The sequence below is a fragment of the Scophthalmus maximus genome, chromosome 15 (genome assembly GCF_022379125.1).
Source record: "Scophthalmus maximus strain ysfricsl-2021 chromosome 15, ASM2237912v1, whole genome shotgun sequence".
NCBI lineage: Eukaryota > Metazoa > Chordata > Actinopteri > Pleuronectiformes > Scophthalmidae > Scophthalmus > Scophthalmus maximus.
The window spans coordinates 9,315,602-9,340,864 of NC_061529.1; the positions used below are offsets into that span (position 1 = coordinate 9,315,602).

Genomic DNA, 25,263 nt, shown 5'->3' on the forward strand with positions numbered 1-25,263 from the left:
TTTCTCCCTTTCTCTTGCTCGGATGGTTTCCCCTAGCAACACATCCTCAGCATCAGATAGCGAAAGCAGGGGTGTGTGTGTGTTTGTGTGTGCTGGTTCTCATTCTTTCCCACGTTTTCCTCTTTTGGCCTATTTGGCAGTTCACAGACTTCATACGAAATACACTTTTCCCCTTTAACTCATGTAAGTAATTGCATAGTAGTTGCTCACAGACAAACACATATTCAAAAACATACAATTATCAAAACATTTATGTCTACACTGTTCTCTAGTGGAAAGCGATGGAGACTCACTGTTGCTAAGAAACTATTATTGGTTGCAAGAAAACAGAGATTGTATTATTCAAATGTTGCAGATCTGATTAGTGGTGAATCAAATAAATTCCATTTAAAAATACATTTAGTGAGGTTCAAACAAACTTACCAGGCTACTGTTTACTGTTCATTAAAAAAAGAAATTATCATCAAGAATACTGCTAATAATACCGTCTCACTCAAAAGCCAGTGATTAAGAATTTGTATAAATATTCCTCATTATTTCTGTCATCCTGCGCTGCAATTATTTTTGAATCCAATTTTTTCAATATTGCCGTATTAATGAAGGTCACAAAGATATTGCAAAATCTAATTATTTCAAGTTTTAAGTAGCATCTAACTGGAGGAGAACTGTGTTTGCATGGTCCTCTGAGTCTGGTAGTCCAATATATCAGAGCGTGTAACCCAATTTACAGCCGCTGTGATGGGTTTAATCTTCAATCTAAACACTTTGTCCTGGAAATGAAGTCCTGAGAGTTCTGCTGTCACATGTGAAGGTGACTTCACTTCACAATCACCTCGTCACCACAGTGCTGCACCTTTTAAAGCTGAAATCTGATACTATGTTTTTCAAATCAGCGTTTGTTGGAGCAATGAAGAGCAGTCTCTATCTATCCGAGATACATCATCATAAAATAATGGCTACATTCTCGCTGTAATATCTGCTCCACCAACAGCGACGCTTATCCTGTCTGTCTAGACATATTGACCGGTTCTGCGGCCGCATGGCAGAAGTGATATGATCAGAGTATGAAGTTAACACACAGTAAGTGTGTTGCGTGCACACGCACATGCATGAAATTGAAAGTGGTTTCTGGTGCGTTTAAAGCACCAAGATGTGATGTGTCAAGTAACTGCCTTCAGCTGGAGTGAGTCAAAACAACGAGGCTTTTAGCGGGTCAGAGGTGTGCGCATATGTGCTTGTGTATTTGAGTGTTCACTTAGCTCGTTGATTCCGTCTCATGATGGACATTGCACTGAATGCTCTTTCCATGCTTTTAGCTTTAGTGATCTCCAGAGAGAAGAGGGAGAAAAGGCAGAGAACTACAAAGACAGCGAAGCAAAAGGGAAAAGAGTTTGTACTTTTATGAGCCTATAGGAGAAATAAATGGCAGGAAACCCCAAAGATGCTCTTAAGGCCTTTATCCAGCTTTTCAAAAAAGCCATAACAGTAAGAAGGACTTTTGCAAAAGGGCTTATAACTCTAATGAGAATGACATGACAATTGTGGTGCTGTTTCATGTAGAAACTTAAATGTGTCATAAAATTAAATAATGTATAATGAAACACTGTTATTTTACGATGTTGTGGAATATCCACTGAAATTTGAGTGGGGGTGGTGTGGGGCAGAACACGCAACATGATCATTTACTCGCATGCGTTGCACAATTTCCCCTACATTTAGTCGGTTGCTCAAAATACACACGACGACTCGAGTAAGTTAAGATTTTAGGGATCAAGACAAGATGCTTCAGTGAAATTTTTTTTTTTTTTTCCAACTTGATGCTTATTCTTGGAGGAGTCTACCGGTTGTGCAACATGCCACAAACCAAAATCCACTCACTCTAAACTGATCCCACATGGTGCCGACATTGCTGCACGCACAGATTGCCATCATCGCTGGCAAACATCTCGAGCAACAGGACTTGGCCTGTCTGCAAACACCGGGATGCTTAACACAAAAAAAGAACTGTTTTGTTATTCCAAAGTCAAACACGCGTACTTGGACGCATTGTTTTGCTGACAGCCACGTACAAGACAAATTGTCTCTTCATCCAGTATGCAGAAATAATTTCAAGTGTGCCCAAACCTTACACATAACTCGTGCCCATTTCACAATTCCTTTCTGTATATTTCTCTCTCTTCTCCATTTCAGCAAAGTCTGCTCTCGATCTCTCACACTGAACCCACTGGTCCAGATTTCTTTAATCTGCTTGTGCTTGTGTGTGCGCAAGTGGAGGAGTGACAGATTTTCTGCGGCTGTGTTCTGTCCTATTAAAGTCACTGTGATTGAGTCTTCTGAGTTTCCCTAAGCCGCGGGGTCTTTGGCGTCAGAGTTCAGTGTTGTGTGCGGCTACAGAATTGCGTGTTAGCTGGGAAGCAATTTGGCAGGAGACATCCTATAAAGATGAGATCATCATGTTTGAGTAAGTAAAGTTTGATCTGCACAGGTGAGGATGGGAAAACAGCTGCCACTCACCTACTTCTGACAAATAAACTGGAATGGATTTCTTCTACGTTTAGGAAGAATTAACAATGTTATGGTTTAACTGTCCACTACTGGCATATTCAAAACACCTAAAAAAAAGACTGTGCTTTGAATAAATCAAATGTATGCAAAAGTAATTATTTTATAACTGATTTTACCTCTAGACACAAACATCCATCAAAGATAGTGGTAGAAAAACAACAACAACAACTACTGATGCTTAGTTTGTAAATGACCAAGAAGAAAAAGAAGTCACTTGTATACAGAGGCCTGAAATAAGGAAGATCTCTTCACAGCATTGGGAGCTTGTTGGCCAAATGATAAATGATGTGTCAGATATGGCCTCGATAGTTTAGAAGCATCTTTTCTTTTTGTCATATATGTATTATACTCTGCAGTAGCAGTGCTGTTGATCAGTGTTGGGTAACCTTCAGAGCTGGCGCAGCTATTATTATATACTCCACTATACATTGCATGTAGCATGTCATATTTCATATCAGTATCCAGAATGAATTGTGCAGTGTGTTTTTTTTTCATGTCGAAAAGCTACCATTGTGTTTGTGTGTGTGTGCAGGCTTAAAATAAATTATGTGAGACCGTTTTGTGTCCATAAAAATGATATATCGCCCTCTGAGACACGTGCTGCAGAGAGAGAGCAAGAGTGAGATCGAGTGTCAGTCTGAGGTTTTTGTGCTCCCATGTGCAATTCAACAGAACCTCCCAACCGTTACTCACATCGGCCAGAACAACACACAGAAAATACAGACTGCATCATCGCACACACTTAAATTAGAGAGGAACTTCTACTAAATTATTCAGGCCTGGACTGTGTCTCTTTTACAGATCAGACGAGGACCTGCGTCCACTCACACATATACTCCCACACACTGTCCCTGTTCCAAAAAGCGGAGACGATTCACCACTAGAACAGAGCTGCTTCAGCTGACAGCTGTGGTCAACAAGAGACAGGACCTGGATAGAGGCATCAACACCTTCTTCTCTTCTGAGACGGAGGACAGATGATGGGGATGATGCCGGATTTTTCCACTGTTCTGTAATCAATATCGGTAGCCTCGCTCTGCTGCTGCCGGCCGAGTCAGTCAGTCTGTATATATGTGTTTGTGAAAGAGCAGGAAATCATTCATCGTAGTGTGAATTACTGGTAGGATGACGTCAAAGTACAGGGAACGGAGCCCACTGGGACTATACTGTATCAAAGTATAAATGTGTCTGTGTATAAATAAGTTAAGACTTCATTTCTCTTTGCACATGATGATGCACAGTGCATATGTCAGTAGAATGCAGATGCGGTCCCCAAAGCAGGAGCAGCAGTTGCTGTGCGACGGTTATGTAAGCGAGTGCCGCTGTGCATACGGTATGTGGTGATACTACGAGTTGATTCTGTGAAGCAGAATCTGGTGTTACAGCGTTTGCATGATGGAGGGAAGAAAGACATGAGGTGGAGGAGGAGGAATGAGATGACAGACTGCTACTGGCAAGAAGATACAGATGGAGAGGTGCTGATGCAGAAAGTCATTTACATACAGATATGAATGTAAGCTGTCAACAGTGTGCATGTATAACTTACTATGTATAAATTAATTTACATTTGAAATACTTTATATGATTACAGATGCAGACTACTTCCTGTCCCTTTATTTCCCAGAAGGCTCAAATTTATCATTAGCTGAGATAAGCTGTGATTTTTAAAAAATATTTAATCGGTTGGTTTCCACATTTAAAGGCACCATGTAAAGAAACGGGTTGAGTAAACCGTAAAGTAAGAGTCTGCCCCATTAGACCTGGTCAGTAGGTAGGTCTGGATTTTCTGGCTTTTACATGAACACATGCTTGCACTTTATCTCCCTCCAGTGACCAGCAGAGGAAACACACCAGGCCGTGGGCCCACAAGAAGGTGGGAGCTGAAGGTCATTTAAACAGATGCATTATGGGGGATGGAACCAGTCCACCATTTTCTCTCCCTATACCAACGTCAATACTCAACTTAGGTTATCAGTGGATATAGACATAACGTACGACTGAGTATAAGGACATTTTGAAGAAGAAAAAAAAAATTGTCTGAAAATTTCTCGAACAAAGTTGTAATATTACGAGAATTAAGTTGTTACTGAGAAGAAAGATGGAATTTAATGAGAGAAAAGTTACCTAGCAATTCCTCCTCCACAAGAGAGGCAATTTCTTCCAATTCTGTGTCGTTCCTTCTTCAGAATATACCTTCCAAAGTCCTTATTAACAAATCAGTTGTGTAGCACTTTAACATTAACAATTATTTCCGTCTTCTCCACATGACAAAAAGTCATCGATCTCCAGAATCATGACCTAGTTACGGGACAAGAATAAATGAGAACCTATGTTTAGTCACACTCCGCTTGAAGTAAAATGTCATCTGTGGCTCTGGAGGGACTTTCAAAATAAAATTATTCTAATGATGTCATGGGGGTTATGGGGGGTAACTTTGGGTTTTCTAAATTTTTCACACAAACAAAAGAATTTTTTTTTGATTTTGAAGACAGAACAAGAGACATTTTGTTGTAGCAACTGGATTTTTTAATATTTGTAAGATATAAAAATCTTCATCTTTATCATACAATGACATCTTACCATAAATTTAGTCAAAGGAGGGGGAGAGTTTTGCCACCAAACAATAATTATAATAGAAATTTTGATCCCTTTTTGAGGTAAGACAGCTGGTTCATGGATTATTCAGCCACAGCACAGGCCTTCCCTTCTTCACATGTACAGTATCTTCCGGCTGCTTGGCTTGTTTTCACACGTTTTCCATGTAAGACATTCTGCCTCACCTGTAGGCACCGAGCTGAAAGCAGGATCCGGCCTATGAAGCTACTTACAGTGACGTTAGTCTCCAATTCAGTGTTAATGATAACAAAGAAAACGGTGAAATAACAGAATCAGCGGAAATTCAAATGAATGAAAAGGGTCAAAACACAAGACGGCTGAAGATACTCCACGCTGAGAGTAGGCCTGTGTGATATTAACAACCAGTGACTTGACAGAATTTCCGGGAGAGAGAGAGGCTGACTCAGACAACAGTCAACCCCATCCTCCCTACATTTCAAAAACAGAAGAGGAGCCCTGTACGCCAGCAAGTCCACGGACTGTGATGTGCTCAGCATGTCTTTCCCTATTTTAAATCAGCACTTTCTTTGGACAAAAACAAACAAAACAAACAAAAAAATCAACAACAAAAGCAGCAAACACAGGAAACAGCATTCAATATGCATTATCCGAGAAACACAGTGGGAAAAGAAGGAGAAAACAAGAAAAGCTAAATAGCAAATATAGAATTTTAACATGCCACACTGTTCCTTGGGCAAGTTTTCTTTCACAGAAAGCCACCTATTTTACTAGTTTTTAAATTTTTTTAGTAGTAATAAAAATAACAGACATCTCAGATGGTTGCCAGCAGGAGGACCAAGCAGAGTAAAGGGAGAGGAGAGAAGAAACAAGGAAGCCACATGACATCATCACATCACCAGACCATGCACATGACCCTGCAGCATCCCGCAAGACAGTACACACTCATTCACACACGCACACAGAGCAAGTCATGCAACTGACACCCACCCACACACTCTCTCTGTAAAACAAAACACAAAGCAAAGATCGACATTAACCAAAACATCAGCATTTGACATTTCCCAGAATTCCCGTATTCTGGCTGTACCAAAGCCAAAGAGGCCTTTTATGGCAGAAATGTTCAATATTTATATCAATAATGCTCCATTAAACATCAGCTGGACAGTACTGCGGGCTGGTGCTGTCGGCACAGATTGATTTGGCAGCACGGCCGCTAATATAAAGCTCATCAACTCGACAAAAAGAACAGGAGGACGAAAAACAGAACGAAACAGAACGGGCGGACAGACAGACCGACGGGCGTGCAGCAAGCTGAACGACAACCAATTACAGCAGCGATGGCGAGAGAAAAAACTTTCATTGTCACAATCAAAACAGTGGCTGCATCCACTCTGTTGGCATGTCATGCACATACGCACACACATACATACACACACACGCGCACACAGCCACTAATACATCTGCCAAAAACCTGCACCAATTTTTTTTCTTTTTTTTTTTCCCTTATCAACCCCCTCATCCATCTTCACTGTCTTTTTGTCCAAGGACATTGACCAACAGCAGCTGACAAGCCCGAACAATGAGGATGACAGCGAGAGAGAGGTACAACTGAGGTCACGTGAACGGGGGCAGGATCACAGTCAACGTTCCTTGGCTGGTGGTGACGTGTGGACAGTGAGTTCCCGAGCAAGCCAACTGGGTGGTTTGGAGCCAGGAGGTGCGGTTTCGGTCGGTCTCCAGTGAGATGACTGGTCGTTCGTGGAGTCTCTACAGGGAGGTGGAGGGAAGCTTCTTGACGCGCCTCTGAGCGAGGAAGGAGCTCTCGATGGGCTTGAGCTCCGGAGTGGGCTGGGAGTTCTTCAGGGCGGAGTAGGTGGCCGCCATTGCGCCCTGTGCATAAATAGCAGCATGGTGATTGTAGCCAAAATAACTATTGTGAATATCCAGAATGTGCATATGAGAAAGAGAGGCATTCAGTAATATTATGATATTAGGCTGATATCCAGGAAAAAAAACTATTTCCAAAGTTATTGAGGTTTTGTTAATTTTACTCACACTTTCATTCAGTGCAACATAAATCATATGGCACCATTGTAACTAAAACATCCTTAACTTTTACAGGGACTGTTGGTCACAGTTTTTGTTTATACGAACTGTACAATGTACTACTCTTACTTGTTGCCATGTTAAAAAAAAAAACATGATTTAGTGAGTTATTAAAATTGTATCATGTAGAATAATAAAACATCGGATAAGGATCTGATAAGCCAGTGTTTCATTAAATGCCTCTTACGACCCCCCTTGATTAATTTAGGCAACTGGCTCAGTTGTTACCTTGACCAGTTTGGGGTCCTGGTGTGGGAGCTGGCTGTTGGGTAGTTTGTCTCTCTGGACAATCCAGGGGTGCCTGAGGACCTGCTTAGCAGTCAGTCTCTGGTGAGGATCCACATGGAGCATCTTGGACACCAGTTCCTAAAAGGGAGCACACATTAACTATGACACGGAGAAGGGGATAGGAGCAGGCTCGGGGGTAAAAAGTGCAAGTTAGAAGCTCTACCTTGGCAGCTTCAGACACAGTATCCCAGTTTCCTCCAGTCAGGCTGAAGTGGCCGCTGCCTATCCTGCTCAGGATCTCGTTGGGGGTGTCCTCAGGTCCGTTGGCAAATGGAGTAAAACTGGTGAAACAGAGGATAGGGTGAGCATGAAGGGCAAATAGTGACAAATAGGAATTGGTTTCAGAAGAGAGTATTTTGTATCTACCCAGCCAGCATGGTGTACAGTAAGACTCCCAGGCTCCAGATGTCACATCCTTCATCATAGCCCTGACGCTTCAACACCTATAATAGATAGTCGCGCACAGTATTTCAGTGACTAACGCATTTCATGTTAACATCATTCAAGGTTTTCAGTTTGAACAATATGCAGTCTCGACTGGTAAGAGGAGACTGACTATATGTCGACCTCCTCACCTCTGGGGCCACAAAGTTAGCAGTGTAGCACGGGGTCATCAGCAAGCCGTTGTTGGCACGCAACTGCTTGGCGAAGCCAAAGTCGCAGATCCTGATTGACTCGGGATTCCCCGACTCGTCCACGTAGAGGATGTTGCTGGGCTTCAGGTCCCTGTGCACCACCTGGAGAACAAGTTTACCATATTTAATGTTTCATAGATGACTCCAGTTTTACATAAAGCAAATTTCAATAACATGTTTGTCTAGATAATCTTGGTACATTGAGGGATGTGCTGGTCAATAAGGAGTGAGTAAGTGTACAGGGGCGTAGGATCTCGTTCCACAGTGGTGCTCACCCCCTGTGAGTGCAGGTACTCCACAGTCCTGGTGATGGTGTGAAGCACTGCGCTGGCCTCTCTCTCCGAGAAGAACTTCTGCTTGAGGATCCGATCCAGCAGCTCGCCGCCGCGCATCAGCTCCGTCACCAGGAACACCTGCTTCCCGTTGTCGTACACCTGAGACGGAAATGCACACAGAAGCACACGACACTCAGTGCACTTAACACCCGGGGAAAATAACAGTGTGATACAAGTGTGTGTTTTTTGTTATAGACTGTATATAAAAATGGACGTAGTCACCGGGTCCAGAAAGTGAAGCAAATGCGAAAAGTGCCCGAAGCCTGTATTCTCTCCTGCGAGAAACCGCTCCAATTATAGTTATCTCTGGTTTCAAAAAACCAAGATGGCGCTGGCCAAAAATGCTAAACTCGAGGCTTCAAAACGTCAGTTCGCAAACTAATGGGTGACGTTGAGGTGGGTTGCCACCTGGTTTTTATACTCACATCCTTCAGGGTTATGATGTTGGGGTGCTGTCCATATCTAAGTAGAATCTCAATCTCTTCAGAGGGGTCTGTACTGGTCTTGTCAATCATCTGTAAATCACAAAAAGAACACTCACATGAATTATATTCCTCATATTTTATTCTTTCCAATCCACAATTTGCATAATTACGCTTAATATGGTTTGACATCGCTCCTTCAGTGGTATGCAGGAGACAGGAGTAGTGATTGTTCTGTGTAGTGTGTAGCTGCGGTGTGTGTCCGTACCTTGACGGCGTATTCTGTGTTGGTGGCTTTGTGGACGCATCGTTTACAGACGGAGAAGGAGCCCATGCCGATATCCTCCTTCAACACGTAGCCGTCGCTGAACAGCAGGTTCTTCCCGTGTAGCTGCTGCAGAGGCAGAGAGGAAAATTGAAGAAACGGCTGTGAGCGGAGGCGTAACCGACCGACCGACAAGAGCTGACGAGATAGAAGGATGATGATGGCTTTTGCGAAGGAGATGAGAGGCATTTTCTCCTTCATTGTCTTTCTCAGTCTACCGCATGCAGTTAAATCGCTACTGCTGCCAAGCATGAAACAGGATCTGTTAAGCCATTTCACTCCCTTTTTCCTCCTATCTGCCGGCTCACACATTAGTGTGTTTGCTTTGCTTTTCTCTCCTCCATCACGTCTTCACCCATGGAAGCTGCTATACAACATGTTTCACTGTGTTGTTTATGAACAGTTACACTGCGACAGTTAACTGCAGTCTGACCTGGACCACTGGATGTGGCAGAGGCTGCACTGGCTCCGCTGAGCCGTCCTCTTCCAACAGAGTCGACGCGATGAAACTGAAGCCTCTGAAGAGCTGGTGCGCTCCGGCACTTGGGGGCACGCCAGGGGAGTCTGTAATATAATGATGCAAGGTCAAGTGTTTTTTTGGGGGGGAAAAAAGGGAGACTGGAAGTAATGCTGGAGATGTTCATGTTCAAAAATGCCACTGCAATAAACGGCACTTCAAACTAATGAATTTTTTTATGAGCACGGTAAAAATAAAGTATTACTGCATTTTGATAGTCTCGAAATCACCACAGTGTCTCCTTAATACAAACGACACCCTGTATTGATTTTATCTTTTCAGAACTGCTTTCAGGGAGGAAATAGACATAGACAATAGACAATAGACATTCTCACAAACCAGCGCAGAATAATTCTCAGCTTGGATCTCTGACCTTTAGGGGTGCGGGAGGTGAACTCGGAGTCAAAGTAGAAAGTATCGTCTGGACGCGCCACCGCCGGTCTGAATGGAGGCTTTAATTCTTTCCTGAAGAGTTTCTGAAAAGAAATAAAGGAACTTTACTTTCACTCATGCAGTCAATCTTAATTTATATAGCACCTTTTAAAACAAATCAAATGCTTTACAGGTAGCACAGGATGTCAAAACTCTGATGTAGAGACTAATGCATACCAAAATAAACAATAATTGAAAAGACAACAATAAAAGAAGGGTGGTTAAGATAAGAAAATATGAAAATGAAAAACAAGCATAAATTATACTAAGATATTAAAAGGTCAATAATGTTAAATATAATACCATAAGTACTATTAACACTTACATTCCAGTCTATGGTGGAGTAGAAACCGTGTCTTTTGATCTCCTCCGCACCGTCGGCACCCGATCCTGTGAGCAAAAACATCAACACTTAGCAGGATAAATCTCAACCGAAGACCAACAAGAACATTTCTGAAGAAAGACGGGGTGTAAACGCTGCCATCCGTGATCGTCATGATCAAGAGGTGAAACTGACCCAGCCTGTTGGCGGGATTCCTCTTGAACAAAGCCCTGAGCAGAGACTGGGCCTCTGTACTCAGGAACTGAGGCATTCCCAGACGAGCCCTGCAGGGAGAGACGCCACGACACACACAGCTTCAATTACTGCACCGAAAACCGAGGGAGGTATTTTTTTTTGAATCGCTACCGGCTTCTGCGTGATCATTCCTCCATGCAGAGGATACTCACTTCAGAATTAAGCCCATGGTTTCTTTGCGGTCCTTCCCTTGAAATGGCAGAGCCCCGGTCAACATCTCAAACTGCGAGAGATAGTAAACAACATATCGCAATTACAATCAGGGGTATGTTGAGTACACGCACTCATGATCACACAAAGTAATCGTATTTTACCATTAGTACTCCGAATGACCACCAGTCAGCGCTGTGGGTGTGTCCCTGCCTGTTCACAACCTCTGGTGCCATGTACTCCACAGTACCACAGAAGGAATAGGCTTTCTTCTCATGATCGATGGCTTCTTTACACAAACCAAAATCTAAAAAAAAAAATACAGGACAAGACACAGTCAGTGCTCTACTACACAGTATCCTACAGTACTGTACTACTTTACCCTGTCATTCTGAATCCGTGTCTTAACAATGTAGCCAGCACTTCCTCAACATCCCTGTTTATGTTTTTAATAACATATTCACTGAAGTGAATAGAAGAAGCAGAAAAGCAGCAGAGCTGGCTTAAACATGAATCTCACAACACTTTATTTGTCCTTCTAACCCCTTGTGACTTGTTATATTGCCTCCCTTAAACCTCCCAAGTTCACCTTTGGTTCAACAGCGGCCGCCAGGACCTGAGGTAAATAAATGGCCGTGACTATAGACGACAGTTAGATAAAGTATAATAATTAACTTGGGGGAGGCACACACAGGCCCATAGGCAGATATCTTGAATAGGCGAGCTAAAGCTGTCACCGCACTGTGAGAAATGGAGGTCAGTGTGTGTGTGTGTGTGTGTGTGTGCATCTGTGTGTGTGTGTGTGTGTGTGTGTGTGTGTGTGTGCATCTGTGTGTATGTGTGTTTGAGGAAGAGACTAACCTGTGAGTTTGATATGACCCTCCTCATCCAGGAGAATGCTAGAAGAAGAAAACATTGCCAAAAGTTAGGAAAATTAAATGAATACATTTTAGACTGAACTCGCCTTTATCTGTGGCACGCCGTGCTCTAATGTACTCTGGGTTATCGCTTGCAAAATATAGAAAATAACCTTTAAAACTTGAAGGGGAATTCTTTCCAACTTTCTGATCACTGGCAGTATTGTGGGCTAATGTTTGACAAATGCATTTAAATCTTGTTCTACCACTGCGTACACGAGGGTGTGCATACACACCACAAAGCCTGAGGGGCAACTGCAGAGGATGGGGAATGAATATCAACAGCTGGTGTCACTAATGAACCATACAAAAAAAACACTTAAAATGGAGAAAAGAAGACTTGCAAGCCGACGTAAACAATGCAGCGTCCAAAACATAAAAAGACTTTGCATCCAAGATGCTTGTTAGTGAGGAATGATACTTCCACATGTTTAAAGTGCAAATTAAAAATCCCACCATTTGTTTTTAAAGTACAATAAAGATACAAGGGTTTTGCTATAATTTTAAATGCTGATTACAAAACAGTGTCCTCTGTATTCTCACATGGGCTCACTCGGTCGTTTTCTGGAAATGTTACTTGGGGGCCGACAGAAAAAGTTTCCGGAAAATATCCAGGGCGACATTTGCGTTCTCACATACAAGAACATATCCAGACTTCAGTGCATGTCTGAAAGCAGCTTGAGAGGTAAGTGAGGCAGTTGTCTCTCACCTGCCTCTGATGTATCCAGATGGGTTTGGGTCCAAGGCGCACTGTTCGTCAAATATGCATTTGCGTATGTATTTTTCTGTATCTTCGACCGTACATTCAGTTTCTTACTTTTCAGGCTTCAGGTCTCTGTAAATGATGCCCAGGCTATGGAGGTGGTCCAGTCCTAAGGCCAGCTCTGCCAGATAAAACTTCACATCCTCCTCAGTGAACATCACCTGAGAAGACACGCAATCCAACAAGACGCACACAAAAGGGGGAGATGAAAGCATGAATCGCTGAAAAAGAATAACGCCACAAGAGCGAGACAGTAGAGAAAAACCTCACTCTCACCTCTTTAGAGAGTCTAGTGAAGAGGTCTCCTCCTCTGAGGAAGTCCAGGATCAAGTACAGCTTTCCTTCAGTTTGGAACCCTACAGACGCATGAAAGTGTCATTCAAACTTGATTCGCCGGGGAACACTTTCTGTTTAAAAGCGATAAAACTAAATCTGTAGATTCAATGAAGTGATTTCCAGGTTAGGGAAGTAGAGATAAATACGGCTTCAGGCCGACTCACCATAGTGCAGTTTGACAACAAATGGGTGGTTGACGTCTGCCAAAATATCTCTCTCCATCTTGGTCCTCACACGATCTCTCACTGAAGGACAGAATTAAACATAGACACTATTACTTGAGTGTGTGATGATCCTCTGGTAATGGTTGTCAATTAGGAATACATAATTGAATACAAATTAAAGACAGAAAAGTGGTGCTTGTCTAGCAGCGGCATGAGGTAATCAGGTTGGCTGTGTGACAAAAGGTCGATACTTTGCGGCTTCCTCGTCACACGGAGTTACAGTGTGGTACGGTAGAAGCTGGCAGGAGAACAGACTTGAGATTTTGGATTTAAAAAATACAGTACAATACTTAAATGACAATATTTAAATGATTGTGTTCCAACAGAAAGGTAAGTTAAGTTAGCGCAGTACACGCTAAATGCCCATGCCAATAATAATTGAATTTAAATGATGCAAGTGAAATGTGAAAAAATCTGCACAACTGAAACTAACCACATCTATTCAGGCGACTGTGAACAAATTGTGATTCCTTGATGTTTAGCGCGGAAGGAGATAAAACTCCCAGCAAGCTGTGGTGGTCTTAAACATATGACTGTGTGCAGTTCTGTTTTACAGGAAAGCCAACACCCTCTTACATGAAACCAAGGGTATTTTCACCTGCGGAAAGTCAATGACAGCACCACCAAAGTCAAAGAGAAAGCTTTTGAAAAATCCTCTTAAATGATCTCAGAGCTGAGGCAATGCAATAAACACACAGTTCTCACTAAAGATGATTATCCTAATCATCCATTAATGTGTGGATTCAGAAAAGAGTTAAAAATGCTCATCACAATTTCCGTTCCCTTTGAGGTGACAAATTCACACATGTTGCTCATGTACTCTGACCGACTGCCCCAAACCCAAAAATATTTTATTGACACAGTTAGGAAAAAAAGAGAAATGCAGCAAATGTTCACATTAATAGAGCCTGTAATCGGAATTATTTGGTTCAGATAATTTTTTTCCCAATCGCCTCTCAACACCAATTAAATCCTGTTCATAAATGTTGCTAGAATTCCTGCGAATTATGAGGGGGACATTTTCTCCAATCTACAAGAAGATGTGTCCGATCAGCTGGGTTCAGACGGGTTTACCAGCGCGCCAGTCACATCACAGGCTACTGTACCTTTGAGTGTGGCCTTCTTGAGGACCTTCATGGCATAGAGTTGGTTGGCATCTGGAGGGGTCACCTTCCGCACCAGGAAAACCTGCAATATGCAGCAAAAGCAAATTGTCATATCAGATGAGTGATTGAAAGTCTCAGATGCAAAGGAGGGAGAACAACAAAATGTGGGAGAGAGGGAGCAGCGGAAAGAGGAGTTGTGAGTGAGTGGGTCACCTTGCCGAAGGACCCCTGTCCCAAAACTTTGAGCAGCTCAAACTGAGAGGCATCGGCCTTCTCCGAGCCCTCTTTGACCACATGGGTAATGTTGATCTCCTTGATGTCTCCATCCTCCTGAACAGTGAACAAGCAGAGAGGTCGAGTTTAATAAGACAGCCTGATCAGAGAACTCATGGCTACAACAACAAAGACACTGTGCGTTTGAAAAGGATTGCGTGAAGGGAGGTGTAGGAGGCTGTAAAATGAACAGTAGATCAAAATGAAAGACGGCAGAAAGAGGAAGCACGGTAAAGAGAGCGATGTGTGTGTAAGTATGCGTGATTACACCCAGTGGGTAAAGTGTGATTTTTTTTTAATTTTTTTTTTTTTAATGGAGGTTTCTGGATATGATGACTGCAAGATAAAAAAAGGTGCATGCACACTTTCCTGCAATGGGTTTGTTTTTTTGCGGGGGACACAAGCTGTATAGTCTCCAGATGAACTTTTTGCTCATGAGAACTTCTCGGGCTCTCGTACAGGGTGGAGCACCGCAGGAACAGCTGACCGAGGACACTGCCGTGTCAACCTCAGCCACAACTCATCAACGCCCAACAGAAAAGCACCAACGCATCACCAGCGAGCATCGACAACATCAACAACAGGTCACACAGAGTGACTTCCCAGTTCTCTGTGTGTACCGTGCAGAAAAGCACTTCACTTCACAGCTGCTTACAGGTTTTAACATACATTTGGGACTAGAAAAGTAGGACGTCTTTGCTGTTCTACAGTGTAACCCCTGGATTTGTCATCTGCAGACAACCATGTGCAAGAGTGTACCTGAGGACTGAGGCTTCTATTCAACTATTGCTTGTGTATCTTTTATCATTTTCTTTTGCCTTTTATCTGTTCAGAGTGAGAGTAAAAGCTTGTTTTTTTGCCTCAGAGTCTAAAAGGCAATTTAAAGAGGTGACCTTGGCCCTGAGAAGTTGTGATGGGACTTTTAAACTTCTTTCTGACACAAGAAAAATGACACAGAGAAAATAAATAACCATGTGATCAAACCGTGTGAACACTACAGACGACTTTAGCCCGATACTTTATTTGACAACAGGAAACCAGCGTTGGTTGAACATGCAGGCGTTCGGCTGCAGCAGTTTTTAAATAACCACAACACAAACACTTAATTCCACTTCCCTGCTTCTTCAGCCAGTTACCGAAAAACCCCCAAAAAATACCATTCACAGCTCTCTGGAGGCTATTCAAAGTTTATTGTGCTGCCAAGTGTCACTTTACCGTCCAGTGGTTCCTCGGTGCAGGAGAAGTGTCAGTGCCGTTGCCTGTTGCAGCCGTTGATCTGCAGCAGTTGGAGGGAGCAGCGCTGTCGGCCAACGCTTTGTTCTTTTTGGACAGGTAGAAGGTGAGCAGGTTGAAAAGGCTGAACTTTCTCTTGTCCTTCTCCATCTCAGCATCGCCCGCACTGTTTCCTCATCCAGCCCGTGTCCATAACAACGCAAACACCGGTGCTGCGCTTCACATAAATCGACTTGCTCGAATCGCTCAGCCTCTGCCCGTTATCTAGTCTCTCTGCAGGGCCAGGGGCCTCCTGCTGCATTTTATCACTAACTCTTCATCTCCTTTTTTAAATCTTCCACTGTCCCTTCCTCTCCTCCATCTGTCTCCGTCTCCCACTCGCTTTCTTTTGCTCTGATTAGCCTGGCGTGCCCTCAGTGACTTAGTGCATCTGAAGTGAACTGGAACCCAAACGTGCAGGAAGGAAGAGCCTGCTCTTATTCTCACAGTCCTGCACCCAACCAGTCCCACACACACAGAGAGAGAGAGAGAGAGAGAGAGAGAGAGAGAGAGAGAGAGAGAGAGAGAGAGAGAGAGAGAGAGAGAGAGAGAGAGAGAGAGAGAGGGAGAGGGAGAGAGACACACACACAGAGAGAGAGACTGAAGACTGACACGGTTGAAACATTTTTTTCTCTCCTCACATTCTTGAAGATAGCACAGCAGCAACATCATGTGTTTCTGTGTCATCAGCAACTGCCGTTGACTCAGAAAACCCATTCTCTGTCACTTCCTTTTACCCACAATTCAACAGAGCAAGAAGCTAGAGGTAGGTAGATGGAGGGAGGCAGAGCGAGGACAAGGTGTGCCCCCCCCCCTCTCAGTGTCAACACAGTTATCCATCGTGTCACTGCCTGTGGATGACAGAGACTTTCCTGTCTCTGGCCGGGCATGTCCCTCTCTCTTCCCTCTCATAATAATCTATTCCTGTCCATCCTGCCTCTGAAAAGCGCAGAGCATGAGTCAACCTCTCTTGACCCAACGGTGTCATCCTCCAGTTTGGAGCAGATGTACATTTCACCAACAGCTGATAACGCAGCATCGCAGTCCGTTAAATCGGGAAAAGCTGATTTCGAAAGTGTTTACCGTTGCAGAATTAAATTTCCAAGAGTCGAAAAAATGACAAAGAGAAAGAAGGCGCTGAGGTGTGACAAAAATGTAGACATTGCTCATGTAAGCGACAGTGTGTTTGCCTGGCAGGGGAAGAGCTGCAGGTTGGCCTAATATGAGGAATCTGTACACATCTTTTAGAGCTTACCTGGCTTCTAATAGCGGCAAAGTCCCTCTCAATCCAGGTTATATGAGGCTCAATCTAGGACGGGAGCATGGTTGTGTTGGAATGGAGAAGTAACAGAGACAAACATCTGGCATTACATTAAACGTATCCCTACAGATGTATTGGACACAAACACACAAGTATCTTTGCAGGTGCACCTCACGCACGCACGCACGCACACAGACTCAGAAGAGGTTAGAAAGGGGCAAAATTGCGACGACACCAGTGACAGGAAACGTCTCTTCCCTCCTACTTCTCACTTCCTCTTTTCTCAAACAGATCTTACTTCCTTCCTGCTCAGTAACTCCGTAAGGGCAGCAGCAGCAGCAGCAGCAGCAGCAGCAGCAGCAGCAGCAGCAGCAGCAGCAGCGGCGGGGAGACGCGTTTCCCAGCATGACTGCTGCTCAAGAAGTTTTGGAGGACTGATCAAACATGAAGGTGCTGGCAATATTTAAATCAATAGAATTATCCAGTAATAAGTCTGTGTCATTTGACAGCACTGCACACGGTCACTAGACTGTGTCAAACCGGAATGAGTCACCATATTGGTTTATAATTTAATGGACTATTTAGTGCAACAATGGATGGGCTGAACAAACTAGGGTCGCAAATCGGGGGCATGCTGACACACGTGAAGTGTTCCTCGATTAGCACTGCCTTGAAAATCAGTTGCACTTGCAGATTTGGGAGGACAATAAAGTTTCAGTGCAGCCGCGAAACTAAGCACTTATGATTTGGGGTGAGAGGAGGTGGGAGAAAAAAGTCAATCCCGTCACTTCACGGCTGAGAAGGCGGCAGCTCGGCTTCACAACCGCCCTCGCAGATGAAATCCCTTCTCCTCGCATCCCAAAAATATGACACGGACACCTGCAAAGTCCCCGGCATCAATCACATCCATCACCCTGGTACCACACACACACACACACACACACACACACACACACACACACACACACACACACACACACACACACACACACACACACACACACACACACACACACACACACACACACACACACACACACACACACACACACACACACTTCAAATCAAAAACAGAGGTTTGACGGCAAACACGCATGAAAAAAGCAGCCACTTGCCTTGTGCGCGCGGGTTTTGGTTCGGAACAAGAGCCTCCACATGGCACTGATGCTGTCACGGTGACAACTGGTAACGACTCTCGGTCTTACAAGTGCACAGCCTCTGTGACAGAATTAGCCAACACTTTCTGTGTGCAACACACCACAATGAGAGATACAATCGGAGCGCACAAACACGCCGCAAAATGGGAAGTGAAGTCATAAAAGTGGACATGAGCAGCAGAGATGTTGCAGGAGCACAGAGCAGTTCCCGGCAAGATGTGATCAACAGTCAAACAAAACGGATATTCGCATTGCATATTTGAGCACTTGTGTTGTGATTACACCCGCAGAAAAAGGGGAGAAAATGGGTTTCATGCCGACGCACAATTGTCAGGAACCGGAGAGGTTCTTGAGAAAAAAAGAGGTTTTCAACTCCAACCAAACCTTGAACTACTACTGTACAATGACCTTTCACGACGAGGGTCTCCAAAATGCATTCTGACACAACTCAAAGCTAAAACTGACCAAACCAAACGCATCGGTTGTACTTAGAGGTTTTATTTGAGTTAGCACTTGAGCGGATAGTGTACTGCGCAGCCTCCCCTCGCGACACACACGGTGTAATGCTCTTTGGTCAACACCAGGGGCCAGTGCAAGTCCACAGCCCAGCTGGTGGGAGGGGAGGGGGGGTCACCAGAGAAGTGTGAGAAGTGTGTTATGAGATGGAGCTTTAGCCAAGTAAGGGCATGTTCACATTTTTAGCTTCGTGCCTCCTCTAAATCGCAGTGCTGCGTCTGACATCAATTACACCGGGGGGAGACGTAAAGTGGGACAGAACGGGAGCACGGGGGAGACGGTCGAGACTGAAGAACCTGCCCAATCACGGCGGTAAAGTTCCTCATAGGATCAAGCCCTGCAGCAGCCAGGCCTTGTTAGAGTGTCTCAAAGAAATGCACCAAAGCTCTAACCTGCTCAATACCATGGTGAGGTCCAAAGAACAGAGTCGAAAAAAAATTGGCTGAGGTAAAGGAGAGACAAACGAACAAAAAATCGGAGCAAGAAAATGAGTTATTTCAGACTGTGAGCGATCTGAAAGACTCGAGACAATTGCAGTGCTCGTCTCTCACTGAAGCCTCTCCTCTTTCCTGGAAAATGGAGCAGCAGCACCTGCACGATTTCAAATACATGACAGCCCCGGACTGTTGGAACAGGGAGGAGGAGGAAAAACAAGAAAGAGCCCAGAGAGGGAAGAAAAACCTAAATGACTATGAGTTCGTGGAGGGAGACAGTCTAAACATCCATCCACACCACGATGGTACAGTCTCATACTGTGAAAAACACTTGATTTTTGTCTGACGATGCCGCACCGTGGGTGATCTTAGACAACATGGCAGCATTGCAGACCCAGAGTCTGTCCCGTCATTGACACTGACGTCGCTTGGGCTCTGTGACTATACATCCACTGCTGGGATAAAGGCAGAAAAACAGCCAGTCTGAACTGAGCAATATACGTCTATAGGTGCTCCTCAGATTGACTATACGTGTGCGCTGATGTATGGGAATTTAGAGATGCCAAAAGAGGCTCGTGTTTGTGTGTCTTTGTAAGAGCGAAAGTCCAGACATGTCTGCAGGCAGGCACCCAAATCTGTCAGGTGAGAGACAGGAACAGACTCTCTGTCCTCTCTCTTCCTGCATAAGATCGCAAGACATGGGCCGACGAGCGGCGCTGCTATATTCGGCAGGCAGGGCTGACTCATTCATTCAGACAGTGTCTTTCTCATTCATTTTCTTTCATTTCCACTATGATTAACGGACTGTTCCTGTGGCACACCTTCTTTTCTCTTTGCTCAACAGCCCATCCATCCGTCCAGGTTCACGTCGTCCTTTCCCCTGACCCATTCGCTCTCTCCCTCTTTGCACTTTCGCAACGCCCGCTGTGATAGGTGTTGCTAAAGTAGGCGTAGGGTTGGGTGGGTGGCATAAGTGGGAAGAAAGAGTGCTGCAGATGGACATTCAACTGGTCCAGATGCAATCCACAGACATCCCATCCATTGCTTTACTTACAATATTAACTAAGCCCGGGGCAGACAGGCAGAGAACAGATTTTGAAAAACATCATAAAAGAAGAGAGAAATTGACAACATGTAAAAAAAAAAGATTGCGATCAAGCAGGGAGAATAAGCCAGAACAGAGAACTAGCAGCACTGCATAAAGTTAACGTCTAAATCCCTCACTGCTTAACTTGATTATCTCCGTCTTTGCCAGTGAGGCTGCTGTTATCCCGCAGAACGATGGAAGACAGGAGCATTTAGAGAATAAGTAGAGAAAGAAGAATATCGAAAATTAAAGAATGATGATAACGGGCAACACTTGCTTCTGACATCCATTCAATGTGCCAATATCTTCTTCTTTTTTTAAGTCAGTAAGTGCTTCTCAGTACATTTCATACTGTATAGCACACATGAAAGAATTACAGATATATACAGAAGGATGTCACTGGGTTTTTGGTGAGTATTGGTGCCTATAGTCAAAGGATGTTTGTCACTGAGGAGAGGTGAGAGGTTTTGACCCTTGTCCCTTTGGTGGAGGGCACCGCGAGGGTTAATACCCATCCTATAGCAGACTGTGCCATCTGTCCATTCTCGTCATCCAGTTAAGATAAGATGAGATTGTCCCAGTGGGAAATTTGCCTTGAACATGACGTGCCTACAGCATAAAAAACCCAACAACAAACACATTCATCCACCACACATTCATCTCCATCAATAAGATTTATATAAAGTGCAATGTAAACCAGTGGTCAATGACACAAAAAACCCAATATACACATATTTCAACCTAGGAGCTGTTAGGGGCTTTAATGGACCTGGTGGTGCCTGCTGCATGTTCATATCATCCACACACATGTTGTTTTATACACAACCTAATAATGAAAAAACTGTAGATGTCACAGAAAACATTACAAAATACAACTAATGCTAGACACACAATACACTGCACGAAAAGGTATCACAACAGAAGAAGTCTCTGGAACATTGAGTCTCAACTGGGACGGGTGCTGGTTTTGTCAAATGCCATACACATGAGAATAAGATGACGAAGAAGAAGATACTACAGGAAATGTACCAGAGGTAGCACAGGATTAGATGCTACAGGAAATCCTGCACTGGCATCTGTAATATGATCAGTAAGATGATCGGCAGTTCCGCACTGGGCCAGTTGACATGAAGCCATAATGGCGTTGTGTAATATCCACAATGTCAGGAATCGTCAATAAATACATGGGGGGAATAACAACGAGGGACGTGACAGGGAGGAGGAGTAAGACAGAACAAAAGTAAGGATAGAGAGATAATAGGGAGCGATGGATGAGACAGAGGGGGAGAGGCATGAGTGGATGCTGGTTATATACACAATGAGGTCATCGGAGTTGCAGCTAAGCTGGCTGACTGCAGTGGAAATGTGCCGCACTCTATAGCACCATGTAAGGAAAACACACACACACACACACACACACACACACACACACACACACACACACACACACACACACACACACACACACACACACACACACACACACACACACACACACACACACACACACACACACACACACACACACACACACACACACACACACACACACACACACACACACAGTACAACCCATAAATACACAAACAATAACATCGCCTGAGCTTTTAATCATCAGTCATCTTTAATTTCTATGTTCATCACGTAACCGTTCCCACTCTCAGGGTTCAAAGTCCTCACACCAGCCACGAGCAGTCGGAAATAGCAGCTTCCTATCTAAGTCAATACTTCCTGCTTCATCCCTCGCGTGGTTCTCTCCTGTCTCCTTAAATATCAGCTCTCAAAACACACAGGCATAAATCAAAACACTGGTTTTGTGCAACTCGTCTTAAACGCTCCTAATCATTTGTGTATCTGACCATCAGTCTAGTTCTTAAATCTATTGGGAGCACATTCATGACAAGACAACGTCACCACCGTATACTTGAAGCACATGAAACACACATGATGGTTAGAAAGCCAGGATCATTTTTCTTTTCCCAAATTTGAGGCTTCAATCCAAAAATGTACATCTGAACAGGAATAGACATGACATTCTGACAGATTATTTCTCACTGTAAATATCAGATTTTATTGATGCTTTTTGGCAGCACAATGCAACTTTGACGTATCCTGACGTTGATAAGGTGATAGCATCAGAGCATAATTCACTCATGTTCCTGGTGATTTGACAGTCCAAACGTCACTCTCTTTTCACAATGTCCACTGGTACTGACACAATAATCCGACTCACTGCAGTTGAAAATCAGGAGTCAGCTCTCAAACCAAACAGAAAAAATATATGGAAATATATATAAGGCAGGTTACTGCTCTGTGGCTACCATCCAGGGATGATGAATAGTTCTGTTGTTTGATCAATTTATTTGGAAATAGATGGAGTGTGAAATATATGGTTGTTAATGCAAGCGTGTCCTCTATGTCACACTACACTGCTGCTATGGCAACCAAGGTCAAAGGTTACATGCTCCTGGGTGCAACACCTAAAACTGCTGAGAAAGAGAAAATGATGAAAGGGAGAGAAAAAGAAGAAAATGCGAGACATTCACTTGATAAAATCAAACAATCCAATGGAAATATTTAAGGAGAATGCAGCAGAGGTTTTACTAAATCAAACAAAAAAGAAAGAAAGGGCAGAGATGAGAGAATAAACATAATCAGCATGAATATTAATGAGAACCTTAAAGGATGAGGGAAACTGGTAGGAACATTTTCCTTAATCAACCCTGAGAGGGAGAAGCGTGAAACTATGGCAACTGTTTTTTCTCCGTCTCCATTTCTCAGCATTCTCTTTGTATAACAAGAGGAGGTACCAGAGGCAAGGCCCCACACACACACACATTTGCCAGCCTCCATCTTCACAAACAAGAGCAGTTTTGTGCCTTCACACAACACTTCGACACGCAATTTTGATGCCCAGAATCCTCCCCTCCACACAGCCCATGCTGCATGACAGGGGACTTTTCTATTTTATTCTGTAAGGTAATATATTATGATGGCCTTTAAAGGTTGGCAGTGTGGCTTGTGACTATAATACCTGAGAGCTTTCAGAATACACAGACTTATCTATAAGACGTTGCACGTACTAACTGGATGATTAATGGTGCTGACTCTTTGTCAGAGTAGCCCTGTGTAATCATCACTACTGTACTTGAGTGTGTGTGTGAGTGTGCGTTTGTGTGAGTGAGTGAGTGAGTGAGTGAGAGAGATATGTTGCAGTCAGCATATGCATTCTAAGCCAAACTGATGTATGAATGAAAAAATCTATGAGTAGACCACTGGGGATTCATGAAATGTGTGAATCTGTGTGCATCGGTTCTTGTGTGTATAAATATATATATGCGTTATCATAAACCGTTTGCCTCATGGTGGCACAAGTCACACGCTTAGTAACGCCATGGACACAGTAACCATGACAACTAGGCCGGCAAAGCAGCCATGAATGGACGGATGAACGGCAGAAGTGAAAAGATGAATGGTTCATGAGTTTGAGGAGTATGCGATTTAAGTCTCGATTTTATTGGTTTTCTTGGACTTGACATGCTGCATCCCATTCACAGAGCAGAATGATCAGCAGAGGTCTCCTCCTCTCCCAAACAGACAGACCTCATGATTAAATCTGGTAAAAACACAGAATAACAGGACACAGGACATCAAGGAGGGGCTGTGAGCTGAACTGCTGCAACATTTTACTCAGCTTGTTTCTCTGATAACGTTAGATCCAGGCATCCAGTGACTTAAATCTTTCATCCACTTAAAATACAAAGTAAAAAAACAACTAAGATCTAATAAGAGTATGGTCAAAATGTGGCTTAAAACTCGATAAAAAGTCATGTTTCATCCAAAAATCGTTTTATTCATTAATGTGGCTTGATGAAGTCAGGACAGGCACTACTGTCATTTTACATTTCCATTGGAAGGACTATGAAATATTAAGATTATAACATTATGCAGCCAGGCCATAAGAGGAGCGCTGACACAAAAAGACCTATGGAACCAGGTTTGAGGAGTCTTGGTTCATATAATCAAAACCAAATATAACACCTTGATGTTGGCTTGTTTACACCCTTTCTAATTTAAAATTTGTCATTGAATCAAAATCTTATGACTTTGGTGAATATGGTGTTTTCATAACCATTAAAAATGATGGCTGAAACTACAAAAATATGACCCCATTAAACTTCAATAAACCCTGACTCTTGTTTAGATAATCACCTGAAGCAAAATGAATCCTTTGGGATGATCTGAAAAACTCTGGTGGTGAGATGAAGATCATCTTAACAGCATCGCCAGAAAGAAAAAGAAGGAGAGAGAGCGAGTAACAGAGGTTATTGTGTTCAACTGAATCCAGAGATTTAAAGCCCCCTTCAGGCACAGCAGCAGGCTGGGTAATGGGGCTGTAAACCATCTCTGTGTGTGTGTGTGTGTGTGTGTGTGTGTGTGTGTGTGTGTGTGTGTGTGTGTGTGTGTGTGTGTGTGTGTGTGTGTGTGTGTGTGTGTGTGTGTGTGTGTGTGTGTGTGTGTGTGTGTGTGTGTGTTTTGACAAACTGCTGCTGGCATTAACAACGTGTCTGCTGATGATAAGCTCAGATAAGAGGATACTCACTTGACAGACAATGCAATCGATGCCCCCCCCCCACACACACAGTTGCGCAGCAACTTCACTAACAATCACCGATTTACTGCCTCAAGGCACTGCTGCACGTAAACCACATTAAAATGCACACGCACCCCTCCCGGGCAATCATAACATGGTTTGTTAGCTAGAGGCAAACAATAAGGAGCCATTTTAATTTGTGTTAAACCTTCTGGAGAGGCTCAATTACCTCGCTGCATAAACACAACACTGGCTTACATCATAAAATGTAAGAATGTTAGAAATCAGAAGATTTTGTGTGAGTGTGAGTGTGAGTGTGTGTGTGTGTGTGTGTGTGTGTGTGTGTGTGTGTGTGTGTGTGTGTGTGTGTGTGTGTGTGTGCGCGCGCCTGCGA

General features: G+C 43.6%; 1 protein-coding gene across 5 annotated transcripts in view; it reads right to left on the bottom strand.

Annotated features, from left to right (window-relative positions):
- Positions 1 to 5,068: 5,068 nt before the first annotated feature.
- The window catches only part of rps6ka1 (ribosomal protein S6 kinase a, polypeptide 1), a 36,185-nt gene continuing 15,990 nt past the window's right edge, over positions 5,069 to 25,263 (bottom strand). Inside the window, exons 1-22 of one of the 5 annotated variants that reach the window (XM_035609524.2) lie at positions 18,197 to 18,331; positions 17,076 to 17,129; positions 14,489 to 14,605; positions 14,276 to 14,357; positions 13,110 to 13,190; positions 12,886 to 12,965; positions 12,664 to 12,770; positions 11,791 to 11,828; positions 11,094 to 11,236; positions 10,932 to 11,002; positions 10,720 to 10,808; positions 10,528 to 10,592; positions 10,144 to 10,246; positions 9,687 to 9,817; positions 9,197 to 9,322; positions 8,932 to 9,021; positions 8,447 to 8,605; positions 8,112 to 8,273; positions 7,903 to 7,979; positions 7,700 to 7,817; positions 7,477 to 7,614; positions 5,069 to 7,032 (exon numbers count right to left, since the gene is read on the bottom strand). In XM_035609524.2, coding sequence (XP_035465417.1) covers positions 6,910 to 7,032; positions 7,477 to 7,614; positions 7,700 to 7,817; positions 7,903 to 7,979; positions 8,112 to 8,273; positions 8,447 to 8,605; positions 8,932 to 9,021; positions 9,197 to 9,322; positions 9,687 to 9,817; positions 10,144 to 10,246; positions 10,528 to 10,592; positions 10,720 to 10,808; positions 10,932 to 11,002; positions 11,094 to 11,236; positions 11,791 to 11,828; positions 12,664 to 12,770; positions 12,886 to 12,965; positions 13,110 to 13,190; positions 14,276 to 14,357; positions 14,489 to 14,605; positions 17,076 to 17,129; positions 18,197 to 18,238 — 2,196 coding nt within the window. In that variant the 5' untranslated portion in view covers positions 18,239 to 18,331 and the 3' untranslated portion in view covers positions 5,069 to 6,909. Of the gene's footprint in view, positions 7,033 to 7,476; positions 7,615 to 7,699; positions 7,818 to 7,902; positions 7,980 to 8,111; positions 8,274 to 8,446; positions 8,606 to 8,931; positions 9,022 to 9,196; positions 9,323 to 9,686; positions 9,818 to 10,143; positions 10,247 to 10,527; positions 10,593 to 10,719; positions 10,809 to 10,931; positions 11,003 to 11,093; positions 11,237 to 11,790; positions 11,829 to 12,663; positions 12,771 to 12,885; positions 12,966 to 13,109; positions 13,191 to 14,275; positions 14,358 to 14,488; positions 14,606 to 15,763; positions 16,251 to 17,075; positions 17,130 to 18,196; positions 18,332 to 25,263 lie in introns of those variants that run through there. The other 4 variants (XM_035609522.2, XM_035609525.2, XM_035609521.2 and 1 more) reach the window with 4 other exon arrangements.